At 41.2% G+C, this 27794-nt stretch overlaps 1 protein-coding gene across 3 annotated transcripts in view; it reads left to right on the top strand.

Annotated features, from left to right (window-relative positions):
- Positions 1 to 27794, top strand: part of ggnbp2 (gametogenetin binding protein 2) — a 77103-nt gene that overhangs the window by 1279 nt on the left and 48030 nt on the right. For all 3 annotated transcript variants that reach the window (XM_060848136.1, XM_060848135.1, XM_060848133.1), the window contains exon 2: positions 27707 to 27787. In XM_060848136.1, coding sequence (XP_060704119.1) covers positions 27707 to 27787 — 81 coding nt within the window. The remainder of the gene's footprint in view (positions 1 to 27706; positions 27788 to 27794) is intronic.

The following is a 27794-nucleotide window of genomic DNA, read 5'->3' as shown; positions in this document are numbered from 1 at the left end:
TACCTAATATTTTCACATTGTACTTTTGTTCACGTATTCACATACTAAAATTTGCAAGTGCTATTTGCTTCATCTTTAGGAAGTTATTAAATTCCAATGAAACTAAAATATGCTGTTCTCCACTTGGCTTTAGGGATGGAGTAATTGTAGAAATATTGGAGATTTTGAGCTGAATTTATACCAAATGCATGTTTACTTGGTTCAGTTGCTTATTGTTTATTTTAATCTTGGGCCATTTATCCATAGGTCATGCTGATTTTTAATTTAGATTTTCTTGTCTATTTATTATTGAAGATATTCCTGTCTGAGATTAATTTTTTCTAGCAATCCAAAAATGCTGTACCTGTATGGTAAGTGTAGATTTGCATGTTAAGGTGATGCCACATATTGATGGAATACAGTTGCAGAATGATTCAGGGAGATGTAAGTGTGTAGCAGCTTTATAATAGTTTGTATTGCATTGTACCTTCAGCTTTTGAAACTATCCCACAGTGTTTTGTGGGTGTTAGAAAATAAAGTGACACCAAACCACCTAAGAGATTTGGGTGCTCAAAATTTTGGTTGAAGTAGGTTTTAAGGGACACCTGAAAGGAGGGCAATGAGAGAGAGATCCAGGTTCAGGAAACAAAGTCCAAATCTTGCAATTCATCCAACTGAAGGCATGGCTACCAATGATTGGTATGCTAAAGTGGGCAGAGTTAACTGTGCAAACACCTTGGCAGGTGGCACAGATGGAGGAGATTGCAAGGGAAAGAGGGATAAAGTTTTTGAGGGACTTAATTTTAAAATTGAAGTCCCCAATTCTATATTGCCATTGTAGACCAGCGCATGAGCAGAGTTTTTTGGATGGCCTTGTGCTTGTGGGTAGAACTTTGGTGATCAGTAAAGTGCAGTAGAATAGTAATTTTAGACATGTTAGCTTTGGGTCAGTTTTGGCACCAAGATTACAACTGACATGACCTCAGACAGTTGTGAAAGAAGGGATAGTGTCAGTAGCTGAAGAATAACCTTTAAGGACTGCAGCAATGGTTTTGCTCTTCTGTATTTAATAGTACAATGTTTCTATACTTTTTTGGTTTTGAACATTTGGAAAAGTAGTATGGCGGGTTAGATGCAGCGGAGACATTGAATTGGTTGAGCAAGCATTATGTTGTTGATGTCATAGTCATAGAAAGGTACAGCACAGAAACAGACACTTCGGTCCAACCCGTCCATGCCGACCAAATATCCCAACCCAATCTAGTCCCACCTGCCACCACCTGGCCTGTATCCCTCCAAACCCTTCCTATTCATATACCCATCCAAATGCCTCTTAAATGTTGCAATTGTAGTAGCCTCCACCACTTTGTCTAGCAGCTCATTCCATACACGTACCACCGTCTGTGTGAAAATGTTGCCCCTTAGGTCTCTTATATCTTTCCCCTCTTACCCCAAACCTATGCCCTCTAGTTCTGGACTCACCCACCCCAGGGAAAAGACTGTCTATTTATCCTATCCATGCCCCTCATGATTTTATAAACCTCGAAGGTCACCCCTCAGCTTCCAACGCTCCAGGGAAAACAGCCCTAGCCTATTCAGTCTCTCCCTGTAGCTTAAATCCTCCAACCCTGGCAATATCCTTGTAAATCTTTTCTGAACCATTTCAAGTGTCACAACATCTTTCCGATAGGAAGGAGATCAGAATTGCAAGTGATATCCAACAATGACCTAACCGATGTCCTGTACAGATGCAAACTGGCCTCCCAACTCCGTACTCCATACTCTGACCAACATCTACCTGCGACTCTACTTTCAAGGAGTTATGAAGCTGCACTTCAAGGTTTCTTTGTTCAGCAACACTTGCTAGGACCTTACCATTAAGTGTACACGTCCTGTGAAGATTTGCTTTCCCAAAATGCAGCACCTCTCATTTAACTGAATTAAACTCCGTCTGCTGTTTGGAAACTGATGTTTTTGGCTGATGTTGCCAAAGGGCAGTGTGAGGCAGGTCAAAGTCACCAAAGATAGATCCTTTTAGGGGTATACAAAGTTGGATAGAGAAATCATGGCAGGTGATTACCTTGCCATTGTTGGATAGATAAGGATAACTAGATAAATGCAATCCTGCTGCATTGGAGTGGTATGTGGGGGGTGGGGGGAAGGAGAATGATGGTGTGATCAACTATGGATACAGTAAATATGTTGAAAGATGAAGAATGGTTTCAAGTTACATAGGAAAGGGAAATGAATGTAATACACAACTGGAATCTGAGCGATGGACTGAAGGTTCCTTCGTCTCATTTTATGGGGGCACTTGCTTTTTCGGAGTTTCTCTTCACTAAAGTTAGTAAAATTCCTTTGATCCAAAGCATCTTCAATCTGTTCCTGGAAAGTATTATATGCTGTTTAGTTTCAGGTCCACATTATTTCCATCAGAGGTGGCTTAACGGTTATCTCTACATTGTCTGCGTTATCTCTGTCCATCTCCTTTTATAAAAATGTTGAATCCCATAGAAATGGACTTTGGTTCTGGGTTTATCTGTTTTGAGTTCCCTCTTTCTCTGTCCCCTTGTCTGACTGCACTGCCACTCATTTTGCATCTCTAATCTGTAGTGGCTCTGCTTTTCCCAGTGTGTTGAAAATTTCAAGTCTTTTCTCATCTCACCCTTAAGTTATAGTTGCCTCCAGTCAGATTCCTTGCTGTCTTGTCATCTCTGGGATACTGCATTTTCCCATCCTAGCTTAGCCAAATAATTACAGAAGAACCTTTTTAAGTGACTCAGTTTGATTATTTAAGTTGCTTTTGTAAATCTATCTGCTTCCTCTTCTAATAAATTCCTTTAAAACCTTTTTTACCCAAGTTTTAGGTCGCACTGTTTACTGTCTTGCCATCTGGCTGAGCCTTGCATCTGTCTGAAGCATCTTTCAATGTTACTTGTGTTTTTAAAAACTATAAATGTTTTGTTCTTACTGAACTTGTCTAAACTGACTTTTCAAAGAAAATACTTGTAGGGTATAGAAATTCAATCTTCTATTTTCAAATAACTTTGCCGTCCCAAATTGGGACTAGATATGCTGCTACTGCTGAGTTTGGATTTTTAGCTTTGAGCAAGTGTCCTGACTTTAAATGACATAAGTTTGAAGATTTGCACCTATTTTGTCAGCTTGGATCATGGGATGTTGACATTGTTAATGCAAGCATTTCCTGCCAATATGGCAGTTGAATCAACCATCATGTTAGTCTGGCCTACTGTAACTCCAGACCTATGTAAGGCTGCCAGATTTCCTTCTCTGGATGTCAGTGAACCAGAGAGGTTTTCTCGATTGTTTCATGGTCACTAGTACTAAGCTTATCTTTCAGTTGCTGATTTATTAATTGAATTTAATCACCAACAGTTGCTATGTTAGAATTTTGAATTGGTTTCTGTAGAGCATCAACCAAGGCCTCTGGTTTCCTTGTTCTAATAACTTACATTCAACATCCATTTCCTTGAGTTGACATCTATGTCTAGCTGAATTTCTGCCGCATCCTTTTGGCTTGAGTATGCAATCTAAGCAAGCAATTCATACAATTAACTTTTTTCTATTTATAAAGTACCTTAACATAATATTCCAGATGCTACATGTTATCAAACAGGATTTGATACTAAGCTATGGAAGGACATGATTTTCACCTTCTGTTCAAATAGTGATAAAAACAGTCTGCGTTTTTGAGCAATCTTTAGAGGAAAGAGGTGGAGAGCCAAAGAAGTTTAGGGTGCAAGTTCTGACACTTGGTGATTGAGCAGGTGAAGGAAAGGTTACTGTGGCAGAGGAACTAAAATTAGGAATGCTCAATTCTAGAATTGAGGTGCAGCACATACGAGAGCTGTGGTGCAGGAGATGATTACAGATAAGAAAAGTTTTTATGTAGTTATTTGAACCACAACTTTAAAACTGAGGCTTTGTTTAACCAAGAGCTAATTAAAGTTGGTTGGTATTTTGAGAGGAGGTGAAAGGGAATTGGTCCATGTTAGTAGACAGGCAGAGTTTTGAATTATCGAATTTACTGTCGGTGGAAGTTGTGGCTACATAGGCCCAGATTTCAGCAGCATGTGAGGTGAGATAGAGACTGAATTGAGGTTGGAATTGGCAGACCTAATGGTGTGGGTATTTAGGTCAGAAGTTCCCTTCTGTTTCAAAATTACTAGACACACTAGTCAACCATAGCTGGAAAACTGTGAATAGTTTTGCGCCACTTATCTGAGGAAATATACTGGCATTGAAGTAGTCCAGACAAGCTTCACTATGTTGATACTGAGTATGGAGGGTGGTGTTATAAAGAGGTTAATTAGTGCAAGCACCATCTACTCTGGATATAGAAGAATATAAGGTGACCATTTTGAAATGTAAACTTAATAAGGTAGGTGTAGAAAAGCAGTTTCTCTTGTGGGATCATGTGTTATCTCAGAATAAGATAATGTACATTTGAGACTGTTGAGGAATTTCTTCTGTGGGTTGTGAATCTGAGAATTCTTTACAACAGAGGACTGTAATGGCTAAGTGAATCGAGGGTTACAGGATTGAAGGCAGGGGAGTGGAATTGATTCAGATCAGCCATGGCAGAGCAGATTCAGTTGGCTGGATGGCCGACTTCTAATCCTATGCCTTTTGACTTATTGTCGCATGTACCAATGTATAGTTAAGTTTTGTTTACATGCTGTACAGGCAGATCATGCTATGCAAAGTGGATAGGGTAATAAACCAGTGAGGAATACAATGTTACAGATATCGCAATCAACTATAAATTTTGAGAAGTGCATTCAGAAGTCTAGTAACAGTGGGGAAGAAGCTGTTCTTGAATCTTTTGATACATACTTTCAAACTTGTGTAGCTTTCTGCCCGATGGAAGAGAGAATAACCAGGGTGAGAGGGGTCTTTGTTTGTATTGGTTGCTTTCCTGTGGAATGCATAGATGGAGTCAGTGGATGGAAGGTTGGGTTGCGTGATGAACTGGGCTGAGTCCATGCCTGTAGTTTCTTGTGGTCTTGGGAAGAGCAGTTGTCAAACTACACTGTGATGCTTCCAGGTAGATGTGCTTCGGAATGCATTCTTAAAATAAATTGGTAAGAGCCCTTGTGGAAATGTGAAATTTCCTTTGCCTCCTGAAGAAGAGTAGTAGTTGTTGTGCTTTCTTGACCGTTACATCCATGGGTGGACTAGGGCAGATTTGTGGTCGTCACTCCTAGGGTTTTGATGCTCTTGAACTCCGCACCATTGATGCAGACAAGGGCATGCCCTCCACTCAGCTTCCTGAAGTCAATGACCAGCTCCTTTGTTTTGCTGATGTTGGAGAGATTGTTATCTTTACATCATGCCACTAAGCAATCAATATTTTGTCTGTATTCTGTCTCATCATTGTTTTGAGATTCACTGTATGACAGGATGGTATTAGCAAATTGATGGATGGAGTTTGGGGCAGAATTTGGCTCCAGCGTCCTGAATGTATAAGGAGTATAGTAGGAGGCTGAGCATGCAGCCTTGTGAGGCTTTGGTGTTGAGTATTATGGTGGATGGAATGCTTTTCATCTGGTCTTGCTGATTTGTGGTCTCTGGTCAGAGTTGATCCAGTTACCAAGGGGCAATGCTGAGACATACATTTGAGTTTGGAGTTGAGTTTGTTTGGAATTATGCTGTTTGAATGGAGAACTGCAGTCAATAAGCAGGAGCCTAGCGTAGGTACCTTTGTTATCCAGATACTCCAGCGATGAGTGTAGGGTCAGGGAGATAATGCATACTATGGACCTGTTGCACCACTAGACAAATTGAGAAGGATAAAGGTAATTTGGTAGGCTGCAGTTGATGTGAGCCATAATTAACCTCCAAATGCTCCATAATTATGGAGGTCGGAGCTACCTGACAGTAGTTATTGAGGCACGCTATTTGATTTTTCTTTCCCACCAGGATAATAGTGGGGGCTTTGGTTTGTTGTAAGCGGAGGTTAAAGATGTCTGCGAATTCTCCTGCTGGCTGGTCTGTACGGGATATTAGTATACAGCTGGTTGCATTGCTTTCTGTGAGTTCATTCTCAAGAAGGCTGATCTAACCTCTGCAGTGATGACAGTGCGTACAAGTGCATCTAAGGCTGTTGAGATACATGACATCATTTCATTAACCTTCTGATCAGAGAGAATGTAGAATACATTGAGCTTGTTAGGAAGGGTTGCCCACGATTCTGTTTGACTTTGCTTTGTGGATGTTTATATCGTGTGAGCCTTGCCACAGACTATGGGTTTCTGTGGTTGGTCTGGGTCTTGAGCTTAATTTGGCATTGCCTCTTAGCCTTCAAGACTTTAGAGATGCTGCACCTGGATTTCCTGTATAGGTCAGGGTTGCTCCACTTGTAAGCCTCGGACTGGACTTCAGCAGGTAGTGGATCTCCTAGTTTATTCATGGTTTCCAGTTGGGGAATATTCAGATTTAACCTTTGCCACACAGTCTTCTACACACTTACTAATGAAGTCTCTAATGGTAATGACATGCTCGTTTAGGTTGGCAGCTGAATTTTTTGAATATTGCTCAGTCCACTGACTCAAGTTGTCCCATAACTGCCTCAGACCAACACTACACTACTTTCGGTATTGTGTTCTCACACCTCAGTTTCTACTTGTAAGATGGGAAGAGAAGCATAACATCGTGATCTGATTTTCCAAAATGCAAATGCGGATAGAGCAGTAGATATTTTTGGTTCTATATCAGTTGTCAAAGATGTTCAGACCTCTGGGACAGGAAATGTGTTGATGGTACTTTGGTACCACACATTCTTGAGATTGGCCTGGTTTGAAGTCACCAGCTATGATGAACAAGGCCTCAGGTTATTTGGTCTCCAGACTGTTTGTAGCATTGTATACTTTGAATGTAGTCTTCGCTTTCTCATGGGGTGGGATGTAGACCGATATTATGATAGTGGAGATAAACCTGTGTGGCAGGCAGTAGCAAACCGCACTTCACTAAGTGATTCTTGGTGTGGAGAGCATTAACTTGCTAGGGTTGCCACATCTGAGCACCAGGTGGTGTTGGTTAGGAGGCAGACTCCACTTACCCTTTTCTTGCCCAAGGAGATCATGTTCTTTTGGTGAACTGAGAAACCTTCCGGTTATGAGGCATAGCCAGGTGTAGCAAAAGTGAGCCATATCTCTGAAAAACAGCACGCAGGAGTCTCTCAGTTCTTCTTGCAAGGTAAGACCCTTTTGGTCCTTAAAATCTGTCACACCTAGGTTGCAAAAGTTGGGTAAACCTCTGATACTGGCTAAGAGGAAGAATTTGATCTGGCTACTGAAGGGTTTTTGATAGAATTTTGTGGCAGTGACTTAAGTTGTCCTGGTATTTGGTTAGAGGAAACGTCTATTCCTTTCACACTGGATGCCAGCCATCCAATCTGAAACTTGACAGCGGTGTGATGAGGTAGAGCTAGGTAGAACAATGTGGAATATTTGATTGTTTTTAACTGATGTTGCTGAGATGCAGCATTTGTGAGAAATAAGTAAACCGAGGGCAGTTGAACACCAGTAATTGTATAGGAGTAAGAATCACTATTAGAAGTGATTCCCTCTGACTGGATAGCTGCCAATGGAATATTGAAGTCACTCATTGGAATTGTACTGAACCATAGGAGAAGATTGGGGTAAGTAAAACTTTTAAATAGGTTTTAATGACCTTAAAGTTAAGGTGGCAGTTATAGAATTTGAAGTTCACAGAAAATAATCAATGGTGGATTGAAGAGACTGGGGAATGTGTGAGGAGTAGCAGCAGTGATTTATCAGAATGCTGTAAGATTGGAAATAGTTGAATGTGTAGTTGAAAATTTTAAATCTTACGCATTGGATTTGGTGCAACCTTTGACCAGTCAAAGCAGGATTAATTACAGAATGGGATTGGTACCATTCAAGATAAATGATGGAATTTTGGCTATGTCAGATTTTTGAAGATAGAGAATGGCTGGCCTGCCAGAAAGGTATTAGAGTAGTCAAGCTTCAGGTGACAAAAGTATCGGTAAATGTTTTGACAAGTGGGCTGAGGAGGGTTGCCAACGAATGATATGACACAGACCAAAGTAGATCACCTTTGTAGCAGAGAGAATTGTGTGATACATTATTCTTCCATTATTATCTGAAATGTTGCTTGTGGTTGAAATGCAAAACTGATGCCCTCCCTACTTGTTTGTGTGAAATTAAAGATGGCATTTTAAAGTGCTGGCAAGTCTCATGTGTCCTGGCCAATGTTTAAAGTCCAACTATCTCCAAAATGGATAAGATTAGATTACACAGTGTAGAAACAGGCCCTTCGGCCCAACAAGTCCACACTGACCCGCTGAAGCACAACCCACCCCATTCCCCTACATTTACCCCTTCACCTAACACTACGGGCAATTTAGCATGGCCAATTCACCTAACCTGCACATTTTTTGGATTGTGGGAGGAAACCCACGCAGACACAGGGAGAATGTGATTGGGTGTGTGGGGTGGGGAAGTAGGTGACTCTTGTGCTAATGTTTCAGATCAATGACCAGTCAGAACCGTAGAAAGATAGAAATTTAAGCATTTTTTTTTCTTTTATGGGATATGAGCATTGCTGGCAAGGCCACAGTTTGTTGCCCATCCCGAGTTGCTTGTGGCTCTTGGGCATTTTTCAGAGGGTGTTAAGCGTCGACCTCTTTTTTTTTAGTAGGTCTGGATTCGAATGCAGGTCAAACCAGGTAAGGATGCCAGGTTTCCTTCCCTAAAGTGAATGACGTGTATTCTTAGGCCGACTAACAATGTCTATATTGTCATTGTTAGGACTAGTTTATTTAATTTCAGATATTCAGGCTCTGGACTCCTAGTCCAGGAGCATAGCATTTTTTTATAGATATTTTTATAAGTTTACAAAAATAAACAAAACTCTCAAGTGCAAACATTGATATACAATTAAATCTTAAATAAATAATAACCAAAATTTAACAAGAAAAATAGAGAAAAAAAAACTCGACTGACTAATCTAACTCTCAACTAACGAGTGTATAATTAAGTCTCTTACATTATTCAAATAAGAGAAAGAAAAACCAACAGATAACACAGAAATTGGATAGTGAGATACATGCTCAGAATGTGTTAACATCAAATGTAACAAAACCCGTATTTGTGTGGGATTCCTCTCCCAAGGGGCCCCGGACCAGCCAGGTTTGCAATCTCAATTAAATAAAATCCCTTGTTAGGATAGCTGAAATATCTGTATTTATATAATTCAAGAAGGGCTGCCATATTTTATGAAATAATTCGGTCTTTCGGTGCACCATATTTGTAAGGAAGTCAAGGGGAATACGTTCCATCATTAATCTGTGCCAATTTGAAAGTCCAGGGGGGCCCTCAGCCACCCAGTTTACCAAAATATTTTTCCTTGCACAGAAAGAGAATAGAAAATAATCTTTTTGCTGTGCATATCCAGGGAGGGTAAGTTCGAAAAATCCAAAAGGAGAGATACAGGGTCCATTTTATTTCCTTTCCTAAAATCTCTGTCAGGGTACTTGCTACTTTAGTCCAGTATCTATGCCTATGGACCGGTCATAAGATCCAATGTACAAGAGTGCCCACCTCTATTTTACATTTGGGACATATTGGAGATGCTCCTGCCTTAAATTTTGCCAATCGATCTGGTGCTATATGGGCCCTATGAAGTATCTTCAGCTGGATAGCCTGAGTTCTGTTGCAGATGGTGATTCTCGCGTTTTCCCAAATGTCATTCCACGTTTCTATAGAGATTTCTAGTCCCAAATCCTGATCCCATGTTTTAAGCAGATTGTCCATATCTCCTGATACTACTACATGTAGTAAATGATGAATAGTACTGACGGAAGATATCCCCATTGGTCGTAGCACTCTACATTCTCTATCTGGTTTATAAATCAATCTAATAACATAGTCTTCTGTATATAATCTCGAATTTGGAGGTATCGAAAGAGGTCTCCATTAGGTAATCTGAATTTCTGACGCAGCTGTTCAAAAGACATCAGGACCCCTTTTAAATAGGTCCCCTAAACAGGAGATACCCCTGGATCTCCAGAGTTTAAAAGTGGCATCTGTAAACCCCAGTTGAAATCCCCATGCTCCCACTATCGGAGCATAGGGGGGATGTTTTATGTGAGTTGCCCTCATTTTGCTGCTTATATTCCAATCTTTAATTGTGTTTAGTATTATAGGGTTTTTACAGTGATCTGTAATGATTTTCCTCTTGTCTGAAAAATAAAAGGTTAATAAGTGGGCATTTTACTTGAGAAACCTCTATGTCCAGCCAGATTGATTGTGGGTCAGACAAGACCCACATCAGCTATGTAACTTAATAGGGAACGTAACTGATATTTCCTAAAATCTGGGAAGTCCAATCCTCCCCTTGCCTGTGGAAGCTGTAGCTTTTTCAGCTTAATGAGGGCCGTCTATGATTCCAGATAAAGGAACCCAACCAGCCATATAATTTACGTAGTGCCAGCCTCAGCAGCATCACCGGAAGCATTCTCACAGGGTATAGGAGATTGGGGCAGGACATTCATTTTAATTAGTGCTATTCTACCCAGCCAGGAAATTGGGAGGTCTCCCCATTGCTGGAGGTCCTGCCTTATCCTTTCCAGTAAATGCACAAAGTTAGCCTTGTATAACTGACCAAATACTGAGGCAATAAAAATGCCTAAATATAAGAAACCCTCCAGGGACCACTGAAAGGGAAAGTGGGATCCTCCGCTAAGTGGGGTATCAGAGCAAGGCCACCCATTGGCATAGCCTCTGATTTTGAGAAATTAATTTTATATTCTGAGAATGCATTAAATGTATTAATAACTTTGATTAAGCGAGGCACGGACCTCAAAGGATTACTGAGGAATAGAAGAACATCATCTGCATAAAGGGTAATTTTATGCTTACCTGTACCAATCCTCGGGACCATTATATTAGGATCAGTGCTAATGGTTCAATTATTAGCGTAAATAACAATGGCGAGAGAGGACAGCCCCTATCCACACTGAAGCTATCCAAACCTAATCCATTGGTAACCACAACTGCTTTGGGATCACTACAATGTTGAGACCCATTTGGTAAACACCTTTCCAATGTGTAAAACAAATATGACCATTCAACCCTATCAAATGCCTTTTCCGCCTCTAATGAGACTACTACTCCTGGTATCTTTTCCTGATGGCAGGCTTGAATCACATTCAAAACCCTTCTAATATTATTGGATGATCTACGGCCCTTAATAAACCCTGTCTGATCCTCCTTTATGATATGTGGCAATACCCTTTCTAGTCTCAATGCTAATGTTTTAGAAAGGATTGTAAAATCTACATTTAGCAAGGATATTGGTCCTTTTCTTTTTTAAGGATGAGAGATATTTGCCTCTTTCAACGAAGGCGAGAGACAGCCCAGACTCTGTGCGTAATTATACATGTTCATAAGTGGATCAGCCAATATTCCTGTAAATTCTTTATAGAATTCAGCTTGAAAGCCATCTGGGCCAGGTGCCTTACTGCTCTGAAGTTGCCTGATTGCGTCGTGTTTCATGGACTGTTAGGGGAGCATTTAAGACCAATACCTGTTCCGGAGTTAGGTCTGGAAAGGTCAAATTTTTAAAAAATGATTGCATCCTCCTAGTCCTGTCTTCACAATCCTGCGATTTATATAAATCAGAATAAAATTTTCTAAAGATTTGTGTTAATCCTTTTATGATCATGAGTCAAATGACCCATACTTTCCTAGATAGACATGATTAGTTTGAGGGGCCTTTTTATTTTCTTTGCAAGAAATGCTAAGTATCTGCCTGGTTTGTTGACAAATTCATATAACCTTTGTTTTGCAAATAATATTTCCCTCTTAGCCGTTTGGGTAAGCATGGTGTTTAGAGCTGTCCTAAGGGCCGTAATCCTTTGCAATTTTATAATAGAAGGTCTATCAACATATGCTGTTTCAGCTGCTTTTAAGTGAGCTTCGAGCAGACGCTGTTGTTCTCCCTTCAATTTTTTTTGGGTCGCTGAGTACGAGATGATCAAACCTCGCGCGTAAGCTTTGGTCTCCCACATCATTGATGGGTTACTAGCCGTACCTAAATTAATTTCTAAAAAAGTTTTAAATTCTTGAGAGAAGTACTTTACAAATTTACTATCTTTCATCAGGAAGGGGTCCATACGCCAGTGCTGAAGGGATGTCCCATTGTTCCTCGCCTTGATTTCCATATATACAGCAGCGTGATCGGAAATTGCTATACTACCTATTTTACAGGATGGTATGAAATTTTAAAAAATCGAGGGGGCAAAAAACATATCAATTCTGGTATGACATTTATGTGGATTGGAGTAAAAAGGAAAATCTCTGCCCTGTGGATGAAGACATCTCCATACATCTACTAACCCTAATTTTTTGTTCAGATCCACCAATTGTCTAGATCTGGGAGATACTCCTGAAGTACTCTTGGGAATCCTATCTATTTCCAGATCCATAATACAATTATAGGGGGAGACTTTAATTGTATGACTGCCTCCAAGAGCCATCAATTTTGAGAAGGCTTCCATTATAAATTTAAAATGATGTGCCGGGAGGGGGCAATACAAATTTAAAATCCCATATTCCTCTCCATTTATGAAGGCTTTATGAAGAGGAGAAAATCGTTAAGTAGAGAGTAAATAAATAAATCCCTCTCCCCATTTCTCCCCCCCCCCCCCCCCCCCCCCCAAGATAGTGATAAACTGTAAGGTTAAAAAAAGAAAAGGAGGGATATAAACCGGAGTGGGGAGAAAGCAAACCAACATCAGTTATCTCTTGCAATTCATCTAAGAGAGTCCAAAAATTACTTAGCCTTTTCCGACGATCCGAAGTTATACACGGATCCTTTATGGTTAAAGCGTAGCGTCGCTGGGTAGTGTAAGGAGTACTGAATATTTAAGTCCCTTAAACACTTCTTCGCCTCATCGAATGCCTTTCTCTTTCGGACCAGAGCTGGGGAAAAGTCCTGGAATAACATAATCTTGGATCCTTTATAGATCATGGCTTGGGGATCTTTTCCAAGATTTCTAGGAGTATCTACCGCTCCTTATAGCTCTGCAGTTGGAACCGGACCGGGCGGGGGTGCTGGTTCGAGCCGGGCCCGCGTATTGCAACCCGGTAGGCCCATTCTACCCTTACCTGGCCTGATTCTCGAGGTCGTTAGTGTGGTTCTCTAAGGTCCGGACTCTCGAACAGTGAGTCCGGACCTGATTCACGGCCGATTGCGCTGCAGTTTCGGAGGTCGTGGCCTTTAGCTCTGCCCCTCCGACTCGGTGCTTGATTTCCATAATGTCTCAGTCGCGCTTTTGCGGCACGGCCGAGAGTGAATCCCATCGACTTTGGGATTCTTCAATAAAAGCGTCGATCTTCGCATCCAGTTTGGAGATGATTTCCACAAGGCTCGCCACCGTAGGTAAGTCCCCCAGGGCGGTGCGCACGCCTCTGCTGCAGCTGGAGAGGGTGGGGGAGGGGTTCCTACTTGCTGAGAGCTGCGGGCTCCCTTCCCCCTTCCCTTTTTTAGTCATTTTTTATTGTGTTAAATTGTTTAAATTCAATACTAAGCAGCTAATTAAATTAAGCAGCTATTTTAAATGATTTGGTGAGTATGGTGGGGGTGGGTGACCCACTTTGCCCAAGTCTTGGGAGGAGCACTGTAGACTCAGATTTGCTGGGTCGCCACCATATTGGATCCCCCAGAGCATAGCATTATGCCACCATCTCCCCAGGTTTATGCCCATGGAAGGGAGAGTAGGATGAACAAGAAGGGTAGGTCTGTAATAGGTTAGATGGTAGGAAAAATAACTAACAAAAGATTTAATGGTGACAGTGGCTACAGTAAAGAAACGAAATTTGTCTGAGGTAAGTGTGAATGGTTACAGAGCAGTCATCTGACTAATGAGTCAAGAAACAAACCAAACAAAGCACGAGCAAAATGGAGACAAACAGAAATTGCTGGTGAAACTCAACAAATTTGGCAGTATCTGTGGGGCAAAAGCAATGTTAACGTTTGCTGGCTCTTCAAAATTTAGTTTGGTGATAGGTTGTGTTCTTTAATTGTGAACTCCTGCATTGAACCCAGAAAGCTGTAGAATTATTAGTTGATAGCTGAGCTGCTATTCCTTGAGCTTCATTGGACTACTGTGACAGACCTTGGATAGAGCAGTCAGAATGTGAGTAATGGAGGATTATAATAGAATAAATTTTGTAGTATTCCTACAGTGAGGAAAGAGGCCATAGAATCAGAATCCCTACAGTGTGGAAGCAGGCCACCCAGCTCAACAAGTCCACACCAACTCTCTGAAAAGCATCCCACCCAGACCCAACTCTCTGTAACCCTGTACTTCCCATGGTTAATCCATCTAACCTGCACATCTTTGTACTCTGGGAGGAAACGGGAGCACTCATGCATGCACTAGGAATGTGCATAAGCTCCATGCAGATAGGTGCCAGGGGCTGGGATTGAACCCGGTCCTTGGCGCTGAGACAGTAATGCTAACCACTGAGCAACAATGGCAGAGTCTGTACCACCCCTCTGAAAACCTCTCAGCCAAACCCAATTCCTGACCCATTCCCTGTAATCTTGCATTTGCCATAACTAATCCACCTGGCTTGCACATCCCTGGACAGTGTGGGGCAGTTTAGCATAGCTGAAAAAGTGTTTAGCAAAGCTGTCTGCCTGCATTGATCTCCCATGTAATTGAGTCCACATCAAGAACAGTAACACTGTTCAACTAAAAGTACAAGTAAATTTGTTTGGAACCTTGGATGGGAGAGGGAGGTGAAGATGTTGACTGTCCTGTGCTTGCCTAAAAGGATGACATCTAGAAGGGAGGTGGTGTTAAAAGCAACTGAGTAATGGAACAAGGTGTTTCACTTCTCTTAAAATGCTGAGGGGGAGTGGGCAGGGAAGATGTTTGCTGTTATGCTGGAGCTGGTGACCTGTTGAATAGAGCTTAGTGTTGAAAGGTGAGGACAGACCAAAAGTCTAGGAAATGCATCCAATAGGGCCATAACTGATCAACATGTGCAGCCTCTTTTGTTTTGTGGACTTGCTAACTCTTGCTGTAGTCACTGGCTGCTACAAGTCCATTTGCATCTAACATGGATATCCTTTGTTGCTTTACCCATTTAAAAATTTCTTTGACCTTTGCAGCATTGAATCTTTTATACCTGACCCCTCCTCCTTCCCTTCCTATCCATCTCTAGCTTAGTCTTTCTTTTGTGCATCTCTCTTTCCTTCACTTTCTCCATCCTGCATCTCTCCTCACACCTAAAATAAATCTCTTCTGGTGGTTTCTCTTATAGTTCAGTCTGTTTTCACCTTCTTTTCGATCAATGACCTGAAATCTTTTGTTTCTCTCCAAAGATGCTATCTGACTGGAGTGTTTCTGGTGAGCTTTCTTTCCTCCGATTTCTGGCATCTGCAGTACTTTGCTTTTGGATTAACTGGTTCATTAATGTCTCTTGCTAGTAGAACCTTCTACACAATGGCCACTAATTGTCAACAAAGCAATTGACTACTCTAAAAAATAATTGTCTTTGAAGTATTTCATCTCCTGAGGGTAAGGAGAAAACTTAATGTATGTTTTTATTCATTATCCCAGTGCAATCAACTCTCGTGGAGATTTGTCTTTTCCCAAATCGGCAGATTAAATGGCAACTGCAAGTATAAGCCACTTCATTGTTCAGTGCTACTTTGCATATCCACTGGGTTGATCTCTAGACTCTACCATTGGTTCCTGTTCTTATGATTTAAACATCTAGTGGATGACTGAATTTTTGGTATTAACTTTACAGTCTTTGCTTTAAAATCACTGAAAGTTGCATTGATATTTGTGAACATAACTCCTTGTGCTTTCTTCAGATTAACCATTGTAATGTTAAGATATTTGGCAAAGGAAAATGTCTATTGTTCAAGTTAGTAAAGTAAAGGCTGCTTTAAGTGTTTCACATGGTGCATTATATTGTGTTCATTCTGCATTGAGTGCTGGTAGACTTGTGGCTCCTCCATCCAGTGGTAATTCTTCATGTGACAGCGCATGTCCCCATAACAGACAGTAAGCAACACCAGATATAGCAGTAAATTACAAACCAAATGTTCACCATGTCATTATACAGATTAGCTGATCCAAGTACCATTGTTTGGACGTGCTGGAGAAATATGTACAGTATTAACATAGTCATCTAATGAGTGAAGTTAGGGACTTAATGTAAGAACTGGTGCTTGGTCCACAAGATAGTCAAGGGAGTCATGTTTATTTTGAAGAGCGTTTGTTCTATGGGATGCATTGCATTGAACTAATGCTACTTTTTTTAAAACTGTTTTGAGGAAACTTAAAACTACCATTATTGATCGTGGGAATTGCATACTAATTGTGGAGTGTACCACGAGTACAATACCAACTTTTTATACTTGCAATGAATTAATCTCTGCTTTCAGATGAGTAGAGTATCCTGGATTTTGTTCTGAAGCCACTAAGAAGTTTATGTTGCCATACTTGCTTTTATTCAAAAGAGTTTGTGAATTTGTCAATAGAGCTGCAGACATTGTGACTTGCCAAGAAGTGCAGTTTCATCAACAAGTGGAAACCAAGCTCTACGTAAATCAAATATTGTGCAGACCTATGCACGAATACTCTTAAGATTTGCTCCCTGGTCTTTGCTGAATTGGCTAATAACAGCAGTTTGCATATTATAATTTGCCTTTGTACCCCAGGGGTCAGCAATGGAAAAATTAGGCATGTAGTTCTATGTAGTTGTAAGTTCATAGAATCATAGAGATGTACAGCATGGAAACAGACCCTTCGGTCCAACCTGTCCATGCCAACCAGATATCCCAACCCAATCTAGTCCCACCTGCCAGCTCCCTACAAACCCTGCCTATTCATATACCCATCCAAATGCCTCTTAAACATTGCAATTGCACCAGCCTCCACCACTTCCTCTGGCAGCTCACTTCATACACATACCACCTTCTGCGTGAAAAAGTTGTCCCTTGGGTCTCTTTCATATCATTCCCCTCTCAAACTAAACCTATGCCCTGTAGTTCTGGTATTCCTGATGAAGGGCTTATGCTCGAAACGTCGAATTCTCTATTCCTGAGATGCTGCCTAACCTGCTGTGCTTTGACCAGCAACACATTTGCAGCTGTGATCTCCAGCATCTGCAGACCTCATTTTTTACTGGACTCCCTGACCCCAGGGAAAAGACTTTGTCTATTTATCCTATCCTATCCATGCCCTCATAATTTTGTAAACCTCTAAGGTCACCCTTCAGCCTCTTACACCAGGGAAAACAGCCCCAGCCTGTTCAGCCTCCCTATATCTCAAATCCTCCAACCCTGGCAACATCCTTGTAAATCTTTTCTGAACCCTTTCATGTTTCACAACTTTCTGATAGGAAAGGGACCAGAATTGCACACAATATTCCAAGAGTGACCTAACCAATGTTTTATACAGCCGCAACATGACCACCCAACTCCTGTACTCGGTACTCTGACCAATAAAGGGAAGCATACCAAACGCACCTTCACTATCCTACTTACCTGCGACTCCACTTTCAAGGAGCTATGAACCTGCACTCCAAGGTCTCTTTGTTCAGCAACACTCCCTAGGATCTTACCATTAAGTGTAGAAGTCCTGCTAAGATTTGCTTTCCCAAAATGCAGCACCTCGCATTTATCTGAATTTAACTCCATCTGCCACTTCTCAGCCCATTGGCCCGTCTGGTCCAGATCCTGTTGTAATCTGAGGAAACCCTCTTCACTGTCCACTACACCTCCAATTTTGGTGTCATCTGCAAACTTACTAACTGTACCTCTTATGCTCGCATCCAAATCATTCATGTAAATGACTAAAAGTAGAGGGCCCAGTACCGATCCTTGTGGCATTCTACTGGTCATAGGCCTCCAGTCTGAAAAACAACCCTCCTTCACCACCTTCTGTCTTCTACCTTTGAGCCAATTTTGTATCCAAATAGTTACTTCTCCCTGTATTCCATGAGATCTAACCTTGCCAATCAGTCACCCATGGGGAACCTTGTCAAACGCCTTACTGAAGTCCATATGGATCACATCTACTGCTCTGCCCTCATCGATCTTCTTTGTTACTTCCTCAAAAAACTCAATCAAGTTTGTGAGACATGATTTCCCACGCACAAAGCCATGTTGACTATCCCTAATCAGTCCTTGCCTTTCCAAATACATGTACATCCTGTCCCTCAGGATTCCCTCCAACAACTTGCCCATCACCAAGGTCAGGCTCACTGGTCTATAGTTCCCTGGCTTGTCTTTACCACCGTTCTTAAACAGTGGTACTACGTTTGCCAATCTCCAGTCTTCAGCCATCTCACCTGTGACTATCGATGATACAAATATCTCTGCAAGAGGCCCAGCAATCGCTTCTCTAGCTTCCCACAGAGTTCTCGGGTACACCTGATCAGGTCCTGGGGATTTATCCACCTTTTAACCGTTTCAAGACATCTAGCACTTCCTCCTCTGTATATCTGGACATTTTGCAAGATGTCACCATCGATTTCCCTCCAGTCTATATCTTCCATATCCTTTTCCACAGTAAATACTGATGCAAAATATTCATTTAATATCTCCCCATTTTCTTTATTGCCTAATACCTTCAACATTGGCCTTTCTCTAATTTAGCACTTCAACTTTTAGATCTGGTCTATCCTTTTCCTTCACTATTTTTAAAGCTAATAGAATTATGGTCACTGGCCCCAAGGTACTCCCCCCATTGACACCTCAGTCACCTGCCCTACCTTATTTCCCAAGAGTAGTTTTGCACCTTATATGTACATCCACGTATAGAATCAGAAAATGTTCTTGTCCACACTTAACAAATTCCTCTCCTTCAAAACCCTTAACACTGTGGCAGTCCCAGTCTGTTTGGAAAGTTAAAATCCCCTACCACAACCACCCTATTAATCATACAGATAACTGAGATGTCTTTACTAATTTGTTTCTGTTTCCCTCTGACTATTAGGGGGTCTATACAGGGGAACCTCTATTTAAAGTTTGGGAGAAGATTTGTAGCTCGGGTGCTCGTTGTTGTGGTTTTGTTCGTCGAGCTGGGAGTTTTTGTTGCAAACGTTTCGTCCCCCTTCTAGGTGACATCCTCAGTGCTTGGGAGCCTCCTGTGAAGCGCTTCTGTCATGTTTCCTTCGGCATTTATAGTGGCTTGTCTCTGCCGCATCTGGTTGTCAGTTGCTGTCCGCTGCAGTGGCTGGTGTATTGGGTCTAGGTCGATGTGTTTGTTGACCTCTGTTATTTGAATGAGATGTGGTGGGGGTACTATTCCGTTCAAATATCAAATTTTTTTTTTAAACTGCCTTTCCTCTGGGCTCAGTTTTTAAAGTCTGCTCCCCGTTCAGGAGACTGCAGCACCACACAGCACATGAGGCTCCAAAAGCAGTCTAACACTTTCCCTTCTCTTCTCTCTCCTCCTCCCCTCCGCCCCACCAACCAAACCTGTAGAGGGCAATATTGGAGAGATTGTGGGAAAGGGGGTGGGGTTTAGGGTACATCCCTGTGTAGAACTCCAGGGAAAGTGTGGGGAGACAGGGCAGTGTGTCAGTCATTTGAAGACATGCCTGTTGGAAACACGTCTTTGCAATATTTCCATCAGGACCTCTATCTTCAGGTGATCCGATTTTCAGATAATTGGTATTCGGGTAATCGAGGTTCCTCTGTAATACAATCCCAATAAGGTGATCATCCCTTTCTTATTTCTCAGCTACCTTGTTAAACAATATACATGAAGTGGGGTAAAGGGCAAAACTCTAAATCTGATGAATCCACGTTAAAGGCTGTGTAGTTTATCCATGCTGCTGGTGGCTTGTCTAAATCTAGAAGCTGAATGTGTTTTTTAAGGAAGCGAGTAGAGTGAGTTTTTTGACTCTCTAAAGAGGGAGTGTGGTGCTGGTAAAGCACAGCAGGTCAGGCAGCGTCCAAGAAGCAGGATAATCGACATTTCGGGCAAAAACCCTTCATCTGGAATTCCCGAAATGTCGATTCTCCTCCTTGGATACTGCCTGACCTGTGCTTTTCCAGCACCATGCTGCTGACACTTTTTTATTAAGATCTCTCTTGATTCAGAGCATTGAATGAGTTGGTCATATTGTGGCTGTACAGGACATTGGTTAGACCTCTTTCGGAATATTGTTTGCATTTGTGGTCTCCTTCCTATATGAAGGATGTTGTGAAACTTGAAAGGGTTCAGAAAAGATTTACAAGGTTATTGCCAGGTTTGGAGGGTTTGAGCTATAGGGACAGGCTGAATAGGATGGGACTGTTTTTCCTGGAGTGTCTGGAGGGGTGACATTTATGGATGCTCATAAAATCATGAGGGCATGGATAGAGTGAATAGACAGGCCTTTTCCCTGAGGTGGGGGAGTCCAGAGCTAGCCAGCATAGGTTTCGCATAGGGTGAAAGATTTAAAAAGGGACATAGGACTGGGATAACATAGCAATTACAGAAATGTGGCTCAGGGATGGACAGTACTGGCAGCTTAATGTTCCAGGATATAAATGGTACAGGAAGAACAGAAATGGAGGCAAGAGAGGTGATGGGGAGTGGCCTTTTTGATAAGGAATAGCACTGCATATGTATTTGGGATATTCCTGGAAATGCATTGAGGAAGGTTATTTGGATGGAACTGAGAAATAAGAAAGGGATGATCACCTTTATTGGGATTGTATTATAGACCCTCTAATAGTCTGAGGAAAATTGAGAAACAAATTTGTACGGAGCTCTCGGTTATCTGTAAGAATAATAGGGTAGTTGTGGTAGGGGACTTTAACTTTCCAAACATAGACTGGGACTGCCACAGTGTTAAGGGTTTTGAAGGAGAGAACTAAGTGTGTACAAGAAAATTTTCTGCATCAGTATGTGAATGTACCTACTAGAGAAGGTGCAAAACTTGACCTACTCTTGGGAAGTAAAGCAGTGCAGGTGACTGAGGTGTCGGTGGGGAAGCACTTTGGGGCCAGCGACCATAATTCTATTAGTTTTAAAATAGTGATGGAAAAGATAAACCAGATCTGAAAATTGAAGTTCTAAATTGGGGGGGGAAGGCCAATTTTGATGGTATCAGGCAAGACCTTTCAAAAAGTTGATTAGGCGCAGATGTTTGCAAGTAAAGGGTTGGCTGGAAAATGGGAAGCCTTCAGAACTGATAGAGTCCAGGGAAAGTGTATTCCTGTTAGGGTGAAAGGAAAGGCTGGTAGGTATAGGGAATGTTGGATGACGAAAGAAATTGAGGGTTTGGTTAAGAAAACTGATGTATGTCAGGGAGAGACAGGATAGATGGAGGGAAACCTTTAGAGTCTAAAGGCAGTAGGAGTATACTTGAGAGAAATCAGGACAAAAAGGGAACATGAGAAAGCTTTGGCAAATAGAGTTAAGGAGAATCCAAAAGGTTTTTACAAATTCTTTAAGGACAAAAGGGAAACGAGGGAGAGAATAGGGCCCCTCCAAGTTCAGCAAGACTGCCTTTCTGTGGAGCTGCAGGAGATGGGGCAGGTACAAAATGAGTATTTTGCATCAGTATTTACTGTGCAAAAGGATATAGAATGTAGGGAAATAGATGGTGATATCTTGAAAAACACCTCCATATTACAGAGGAGGAAGTGCTGGATGTCTTGAAATTCAAAAGTGGATAAATCCCCAGGACCTTATCAGGTCTACCCTAGAACTGTGTGGAAAGCTAGGGAAGTGCGGAGCCCCTTGCTGTGATATTTGTATCATCGATAGTCACAGGAGGTCATGTTGCAGCTATACAGGACATTGGTCAGGCCACCGTTGGGATATTGCGTGCAGTTCTGGTCGTCTTCCTGTTGGAAAGATGTGAAGCTTGAAAGGATTCAGAAAAGATATACAAGGATGTTGTCAGGGTTGGAGGATTTGACCTCTTGGGAGAGGTTGAATAGGCTGAGTGTTTTCCCTAAAGTGTTGGAAGCTGAGAGGTGACCTTATAGAGGCTTTTAAAATCATGAGGGCCTTGGCTAGGATAAAGTCGTTTCCCTGGTGTGGGAGAGTCTTGAACTAGGGCATAGGTATAGCGTGAGAGGGGAAAGATATAAAAAGACCTAAAGGCGCATCTTCACACAGTGGGTGATGTGTATGGAATGAGCTGCCAGAGGAAGTGGTGGAGGCTGGTACAACTAACATTTAAAAAGCATTTGGATGAGTATATGAATAGGAAGGGTTTGGAGGGATATGGGCCAGGTGCTCGCTAGTGGGACTCCATTAACTTGGGATATCAGATCAGCTTGGGTGAATTGGATTGAAAGGTCTTGTTTTTGACTCTATAAGTAGTGATTTAATGTAATTTGTATAGGAAGACAATTTAAAAACATAACTAACTTCATTTTGCAGCATGTGGGTGTCACTGGCTGACCATCCCTAGTTGCTGTTCAGAATGTGGTGGTGAATCACTGTGGTCAATCTACGATAGGGCTAATGATGCCAATAGGGAGGGAGTCCCAGGATTTTGATCTAATAACATTATTACATTTCCAAGTCAGATGGTGAGTGGCTTGGAGGGGAACTTGCAGGTGGCGGTGTTCCCATATATCTGCTGTCCTTGTCCTTCTAGATGGAAGTGGTCATGGGTTTGGAAGGAATTGTCTGAGCATCTTTTGAATTTTTGTAGTGCACCTTGTAGATAGTACAACTGCAAAGAGTTGGTGGAGGGAGTGGATGCTTATGGAAATTCAGTCAAGTGGGCTGCTTTGTCCTGAATAGTGTCAAGCTGCTTCAGTGTTAGGACTGCACTCATCCAGGCAAATGAGTATTCCATCACACTGTCTTGTAGATGGTGGATGGGCTTTGGGGAGTCAGGTGAGTTACTTGCAGAATTTCAAGCCTCCAACATGCTCCTGGAGCCACTGCATTTATGTAGTGAATCCAGTTAAGTTTCTGATGTAGGGGGAATTCAGTGATGGTAACACCATTGAATGTCAAGGGTGATGGCCAGATTGTCTCTTGTTGATAATGGTCATAGTCTGGCATTTATGTGGTGTGAATGTCACTTGCCACTGGTCAGCCCAGGCCTGGATGTTGTTCAGATCTTGTTTCATTTGGACACTGCTGGAGTTGTGAATGTTGCATAATTATTGAACATACTAACATCTAACCTTATGATGGAGGGAAGATCATTAATGAAGCAGCTGAAGATGGTTGGGTACAGGATGCTACCCAGAGGAATTCCTGCTGAGATGACTGACTTCCAACAGCCATGACCATTTTTCTATGTGTTAGGTATGATAACCACCAAGGAGTTCCCCCGATATTCATTGATTTAAGTTCTTGCTAGGGTCCTGTGTTGCCACACCCTGTCAAATGCAGCATTGATGTCAAGGGTTGGCACTCTTGATTCAGCTGTTTTGTCCATATTTGAATCAGAGCTGTAATGAGGTCAGGAACTGAGTGGCCCTGGCAGAACACAAATGGGGCATCACTAAGCTGGTGCTGCTTGGTAGCATTGTTGAAGACACCTTCCATCACTTCTCTGACAGACTGTTGGGTTGGTAATTAGCTGGGTTGGATTTGTCCTGCTCTCTGCATACAGACTTTCTTGGGTAATTTTCCACATTGTTGGGTCGATGGCAGTGTTGTGCAACTCTCCTAGCCAGTAGTTACGTTTTAGAGTACAAATCTTTGGTACTATTGTTGGAATGTTGTCCGGCCTCGTAGCCTTTGCAGTGTCAAATATCTCCAACTGTTTCTTGGTATCGCGTGGAGTGAATCAAATTGGCTAAAGACTGGTACCTATAATGCTGGGAACCAATGAAGGAGGTGTTGTGTAATTTAACTTTGAGATAAAAGGAGCCAATGCCTAGTGGTATTATCTCTAGGCGATTTATCCAGAGACCCAGGTAATGTCCTGGGGACTTGAGTTCAAATCGCACCATTATAGAAGATGGAATTTAAATTCGTTTCTAAAATAAAACTGGCAATAAGAGTCTAATCATGACATTGTTGTTGAATGTTGGAAAAACTCATCTGGTTCCTTATTGTCCTTTTTTAAGAAAGGAAGTCCGTCATCCTTACCTGGTATGGCCTACCTGTAACTCCAGATCCAAAGTAATGTGGTTGACTCTTAAATGCCCTCTGCACAGATTTTGGAATTGACAATAAAGGCTAGCCTAGTCAGCAATGCCCACATCCCATAAATAAACTTTTAAAAAGCATAAAACATTGGTCATAACTATTCAGACATGAGAGATTAATAATTAATTTTTTATGTTTAAAATGTTAACTTGATATTTCTCCTCAGACTTATGACTTGACTTTTGAGTGTCTCCAACGTTAAGGTTTCAGTACAAGCTGTGTTCTACACTCTAATCAGTTTGGAATTTTAGTTTCTCTTTCATCTGTTCCTGCTATTTGTCAATATTCACCTGCCGTAAGGATAGGCTACAGGTTACTTTTCCAGTATGTTCGTGATTGCACAGGGAGCAACAAATCTCATCGTTCACATTTTTCCATTTGTCCGATATGTTTTGTGTAACCTTTGTGTGCAATCTTGTAAATTACAGTAGTCTTGCAAGTGATGGGTACAGAGTATTTTGTTCTGGTGAGTTGTCTGAGTGTGGCTCAGTTTTAGGGTTGTAATGAATCAGTGGCTGGACAAGTCTGGCTGCTGGCTCCAACTTTTTAAAAATAAAATTGGCTAGTGTCTTGGGTTGTGGTACGTTCTCGTATTTGTCTGCGGGCATCTGCCTAACGTAATTGCTAACATAATTTACAAGGTTCCATGCAAAAACTATGCAAAATACTATATCGGGCAAACAGGCAGAAAGCCAGCAATCCGCATCCACAAACATCAACTAGCCACTAAATGCTACGACTAGCTGTTCCTAATAGCCATATACACAGATGACAAGGACCACAACTTCAACACAATGATCAGAGGACAGCCAGATAATTTCTAGAAGCATGGCACTCTACCACTAACAAACATACAGACCTTGACTCAGTATACCAGCCACTACAATGAACGACCAAACCGGAAGCAGCTGGAATGGAACCAAATGTATCCCAAGAAGGCACAGTATAAGTAGCACTTCACAGGAGGCTTCATAGCACTGAATGCCACCTAGATGGGACAAAACGTCTGCAAATCAACTTCCCAGCTTGGCTAACATACCCACAACTATGGCAACCAGCACCCAAGCTACAAATCTTTACACAAGCCTTGAAGATTAAATAATAAACGTCATCATATTGAAAACAGTGATCACAAATGTTAAAGGCCAAATAAAGAACAGCTCTGCGATGGCAAAACCATGAAAATAAGATGCAGTCTGACACTTTGCTCCTTCGTTTTGATTCAAGTCTATTTTGTGGTTTGAAGCAGTCAAGCACAATGTCAACTTCAGAAGGCTAAAGTGTCCCGAGAGGAGGTGCTGTTCCCCAAATTTACATTTGTGCTTCACTGGAAGCTTCCAGCAGGCTGAGGGGATAGATGTGAGCATGATGAATTGAAACAGCAAGTGATCGGATGGGCAGGGTCATGCTTGCGAAGTGAATGGAGATATTCCACAAACACGACATGTTGACCATTTTTTCCCTCCATTGTGGAGGAGTCTGTATTGTGAGCAGCAAACACCGTAGACTAAAAGAATTACAAGTAAGTTGCTTCATCTCCACTCCAAATCAACACCTTGCATACATGTGGTATGTAAATATATAAAAGACATATCAAGGTGCTTCAGAAAGCCATAAGGACAATACTTTTAAACTAAATGAAATATTGAGGGTAACTAGAACTTGTTTTAAAACTAGAAAGTGATGTGATATAAAGGTGTTTATGAAATAAAATAGGGAGCGGCAAACCTAAACAGCTGAAATTGTGGCCACTAATAATGTAATGGAAGGAAGCATTCATAAGTGAACAGAATTAGAGAAATATTTGGAAAGTGTAAGGTTAGAGAACCATGAAAAGATTTAAATACCATTTTCAAATTTAGGGCTTTGACTGATGTTGGCTAGGAAGCCTTTTCTACTGAAGATAATATTTTTATCCTCTTTTTGTATTTTGTTTTCATTTTACAGATTCTATTTATCCAGTATCGTCTTCTAGACTTGTTCCCAATTTGTAACTTATCTGTGCTTTTTCTAAAACAGCTTTTTAAAAAAAAAAGGCATCTGCGTTTTTATTCCCTTGTGCACTTCATGCAAATTTAAGGTTGCATGCTTTTTGTCATTGGTCATTTTAATGCAATTAATAAATGGATCCAAGCTCTAAACCCTCATGTCCAATCAGCACCCCTCTCAATCTGGCACAAAACACCTGACTAGTAGTACTCTTGCTCCCTTAGACTAGCAGTAAATATCCAGTGCAGAAACCAGTTGTGGTTCTATTAAATTTGTAGTTGGTGTATTGAAGACTGGGGTGTTTTTGGGAAAATGAAGGGTAAGTTTGAGAAGGGTGCCAAGGAGGCCAGAAAATTGGATCCATGGAGACTATAAAGACATAATTTGACAAAGCTAAGATACATCTTCTGAGTCAATATTGTGTTCAGGTCTTTGAAGTATAAACCATAACTTAGGCTGCCACGTCAGTATGGTACTGGGAGGTGCTGTGTTGTCAGATGCTGTCTTTTGGGGAGATATTTAGCTTTCTACATGGGATGGATATTTATGTAGAAAGATGCCCTTCACTTGAGTTGCTTGACCCTCTTGTTCTGTCCATTCTATTCATGCCTCCTTATGAAGGGGAGAACAGTCAGTAAGATGCAACCAGTTGTTCACTTTAGTTGCATTGAGAATAGGACCTAACCTCTGGGTATCATGTGAACATTCTCAGAATGGATACGGTTGGCCAGGGAGAAAAAAATGAGACTTTTATTTTATTATGGTGCCTTATAACCCCCGAAAGATGTTTCAGGACAATTAACAAAATGTAATGAAGTATGTTGTATCCACTGTAATTCAGTGTAGAAAAGCCGTCTGTTTCTAAATTTAAATATTTTAAAATGGTAATGTTTCCTATAGAGGTACATTAAGTGATCATATTTGTTAAGGCCGAATTTTAAACTTGGAAGATCAATTAAACCACGAAGTGAGAGATGTACGGCATGGAAACAGACCCTTTGGTCAACCCAGTCCATGCCAACCAGATATCCTAAATTAACCTGGACCCATTTGTCAGCACTTGGCCCATATCCTTCTAAACCCTTTATATTCATACACCCATCCAGATGCCTTTTAAATGTTGTAATTGTACATTGTAGCTTTAGATTTACTTTACTTAGTAAACATGCATATATTTAGTGTCTCATTGCTGTCTAATGCTATTAAATACAATGTGTGGTAGAAAACCCAGGAATTTATTTTCTATCTATAGAATTGTTTCATTAAAATATTTCTTAACCAACAACATGCAAGTTTTTAATTTGATTAGCTAATGAGCTGCTTGTAGTTAAAATAAACGTTGTGGGATTGTTTTTAAAATCTGTAGAACAGTGCCTGTGGAGACCAAATTTAAACAAGGAATTTTAAATATTTCCTTGGAAGAATAGATTGCAGAATTTGAGGCTTCTGATCAGAGAGCAGTTCAGAAAATCACTTGTCAAGGTTTTGGCAATTGCTTTGAGATGTCTTGCTCATTTCAGTCCCTCGTGTTATAATGACTATTAACTAACTGACTTGTATTTTTTTCTACAGATGGTAATGGAATTCTCTGATAATATGTTGAACCTTGATGGCCACCAGGTCAACAGTGCACAACTGAAACAATTTATCCAGGTAAGCA

This window comes from Hemiscyllium ocellatum, chromosome 31 (genome assembly GCF_020745735.1).
Source record: "Hemiscyllium ocellatum isolate sHemOce1 chromosome 31, sHemOce1.pat.X.cur, whole genome shotgun sequence".
Taxonomy (NCBI): domain Eukaryota; kingdom Metazoa; phylum Chordata; class Chondrichthyes; order Orectolobiformes; family Hemiscylliidae; genus Hemiscyllium; species Hemiscyllium ocellatum.
The sequence above is the reverse complement of the archived record's forward strand: the minus strand, read 5'-3'. Positions and strand labels throughout refer to the sequence as shown.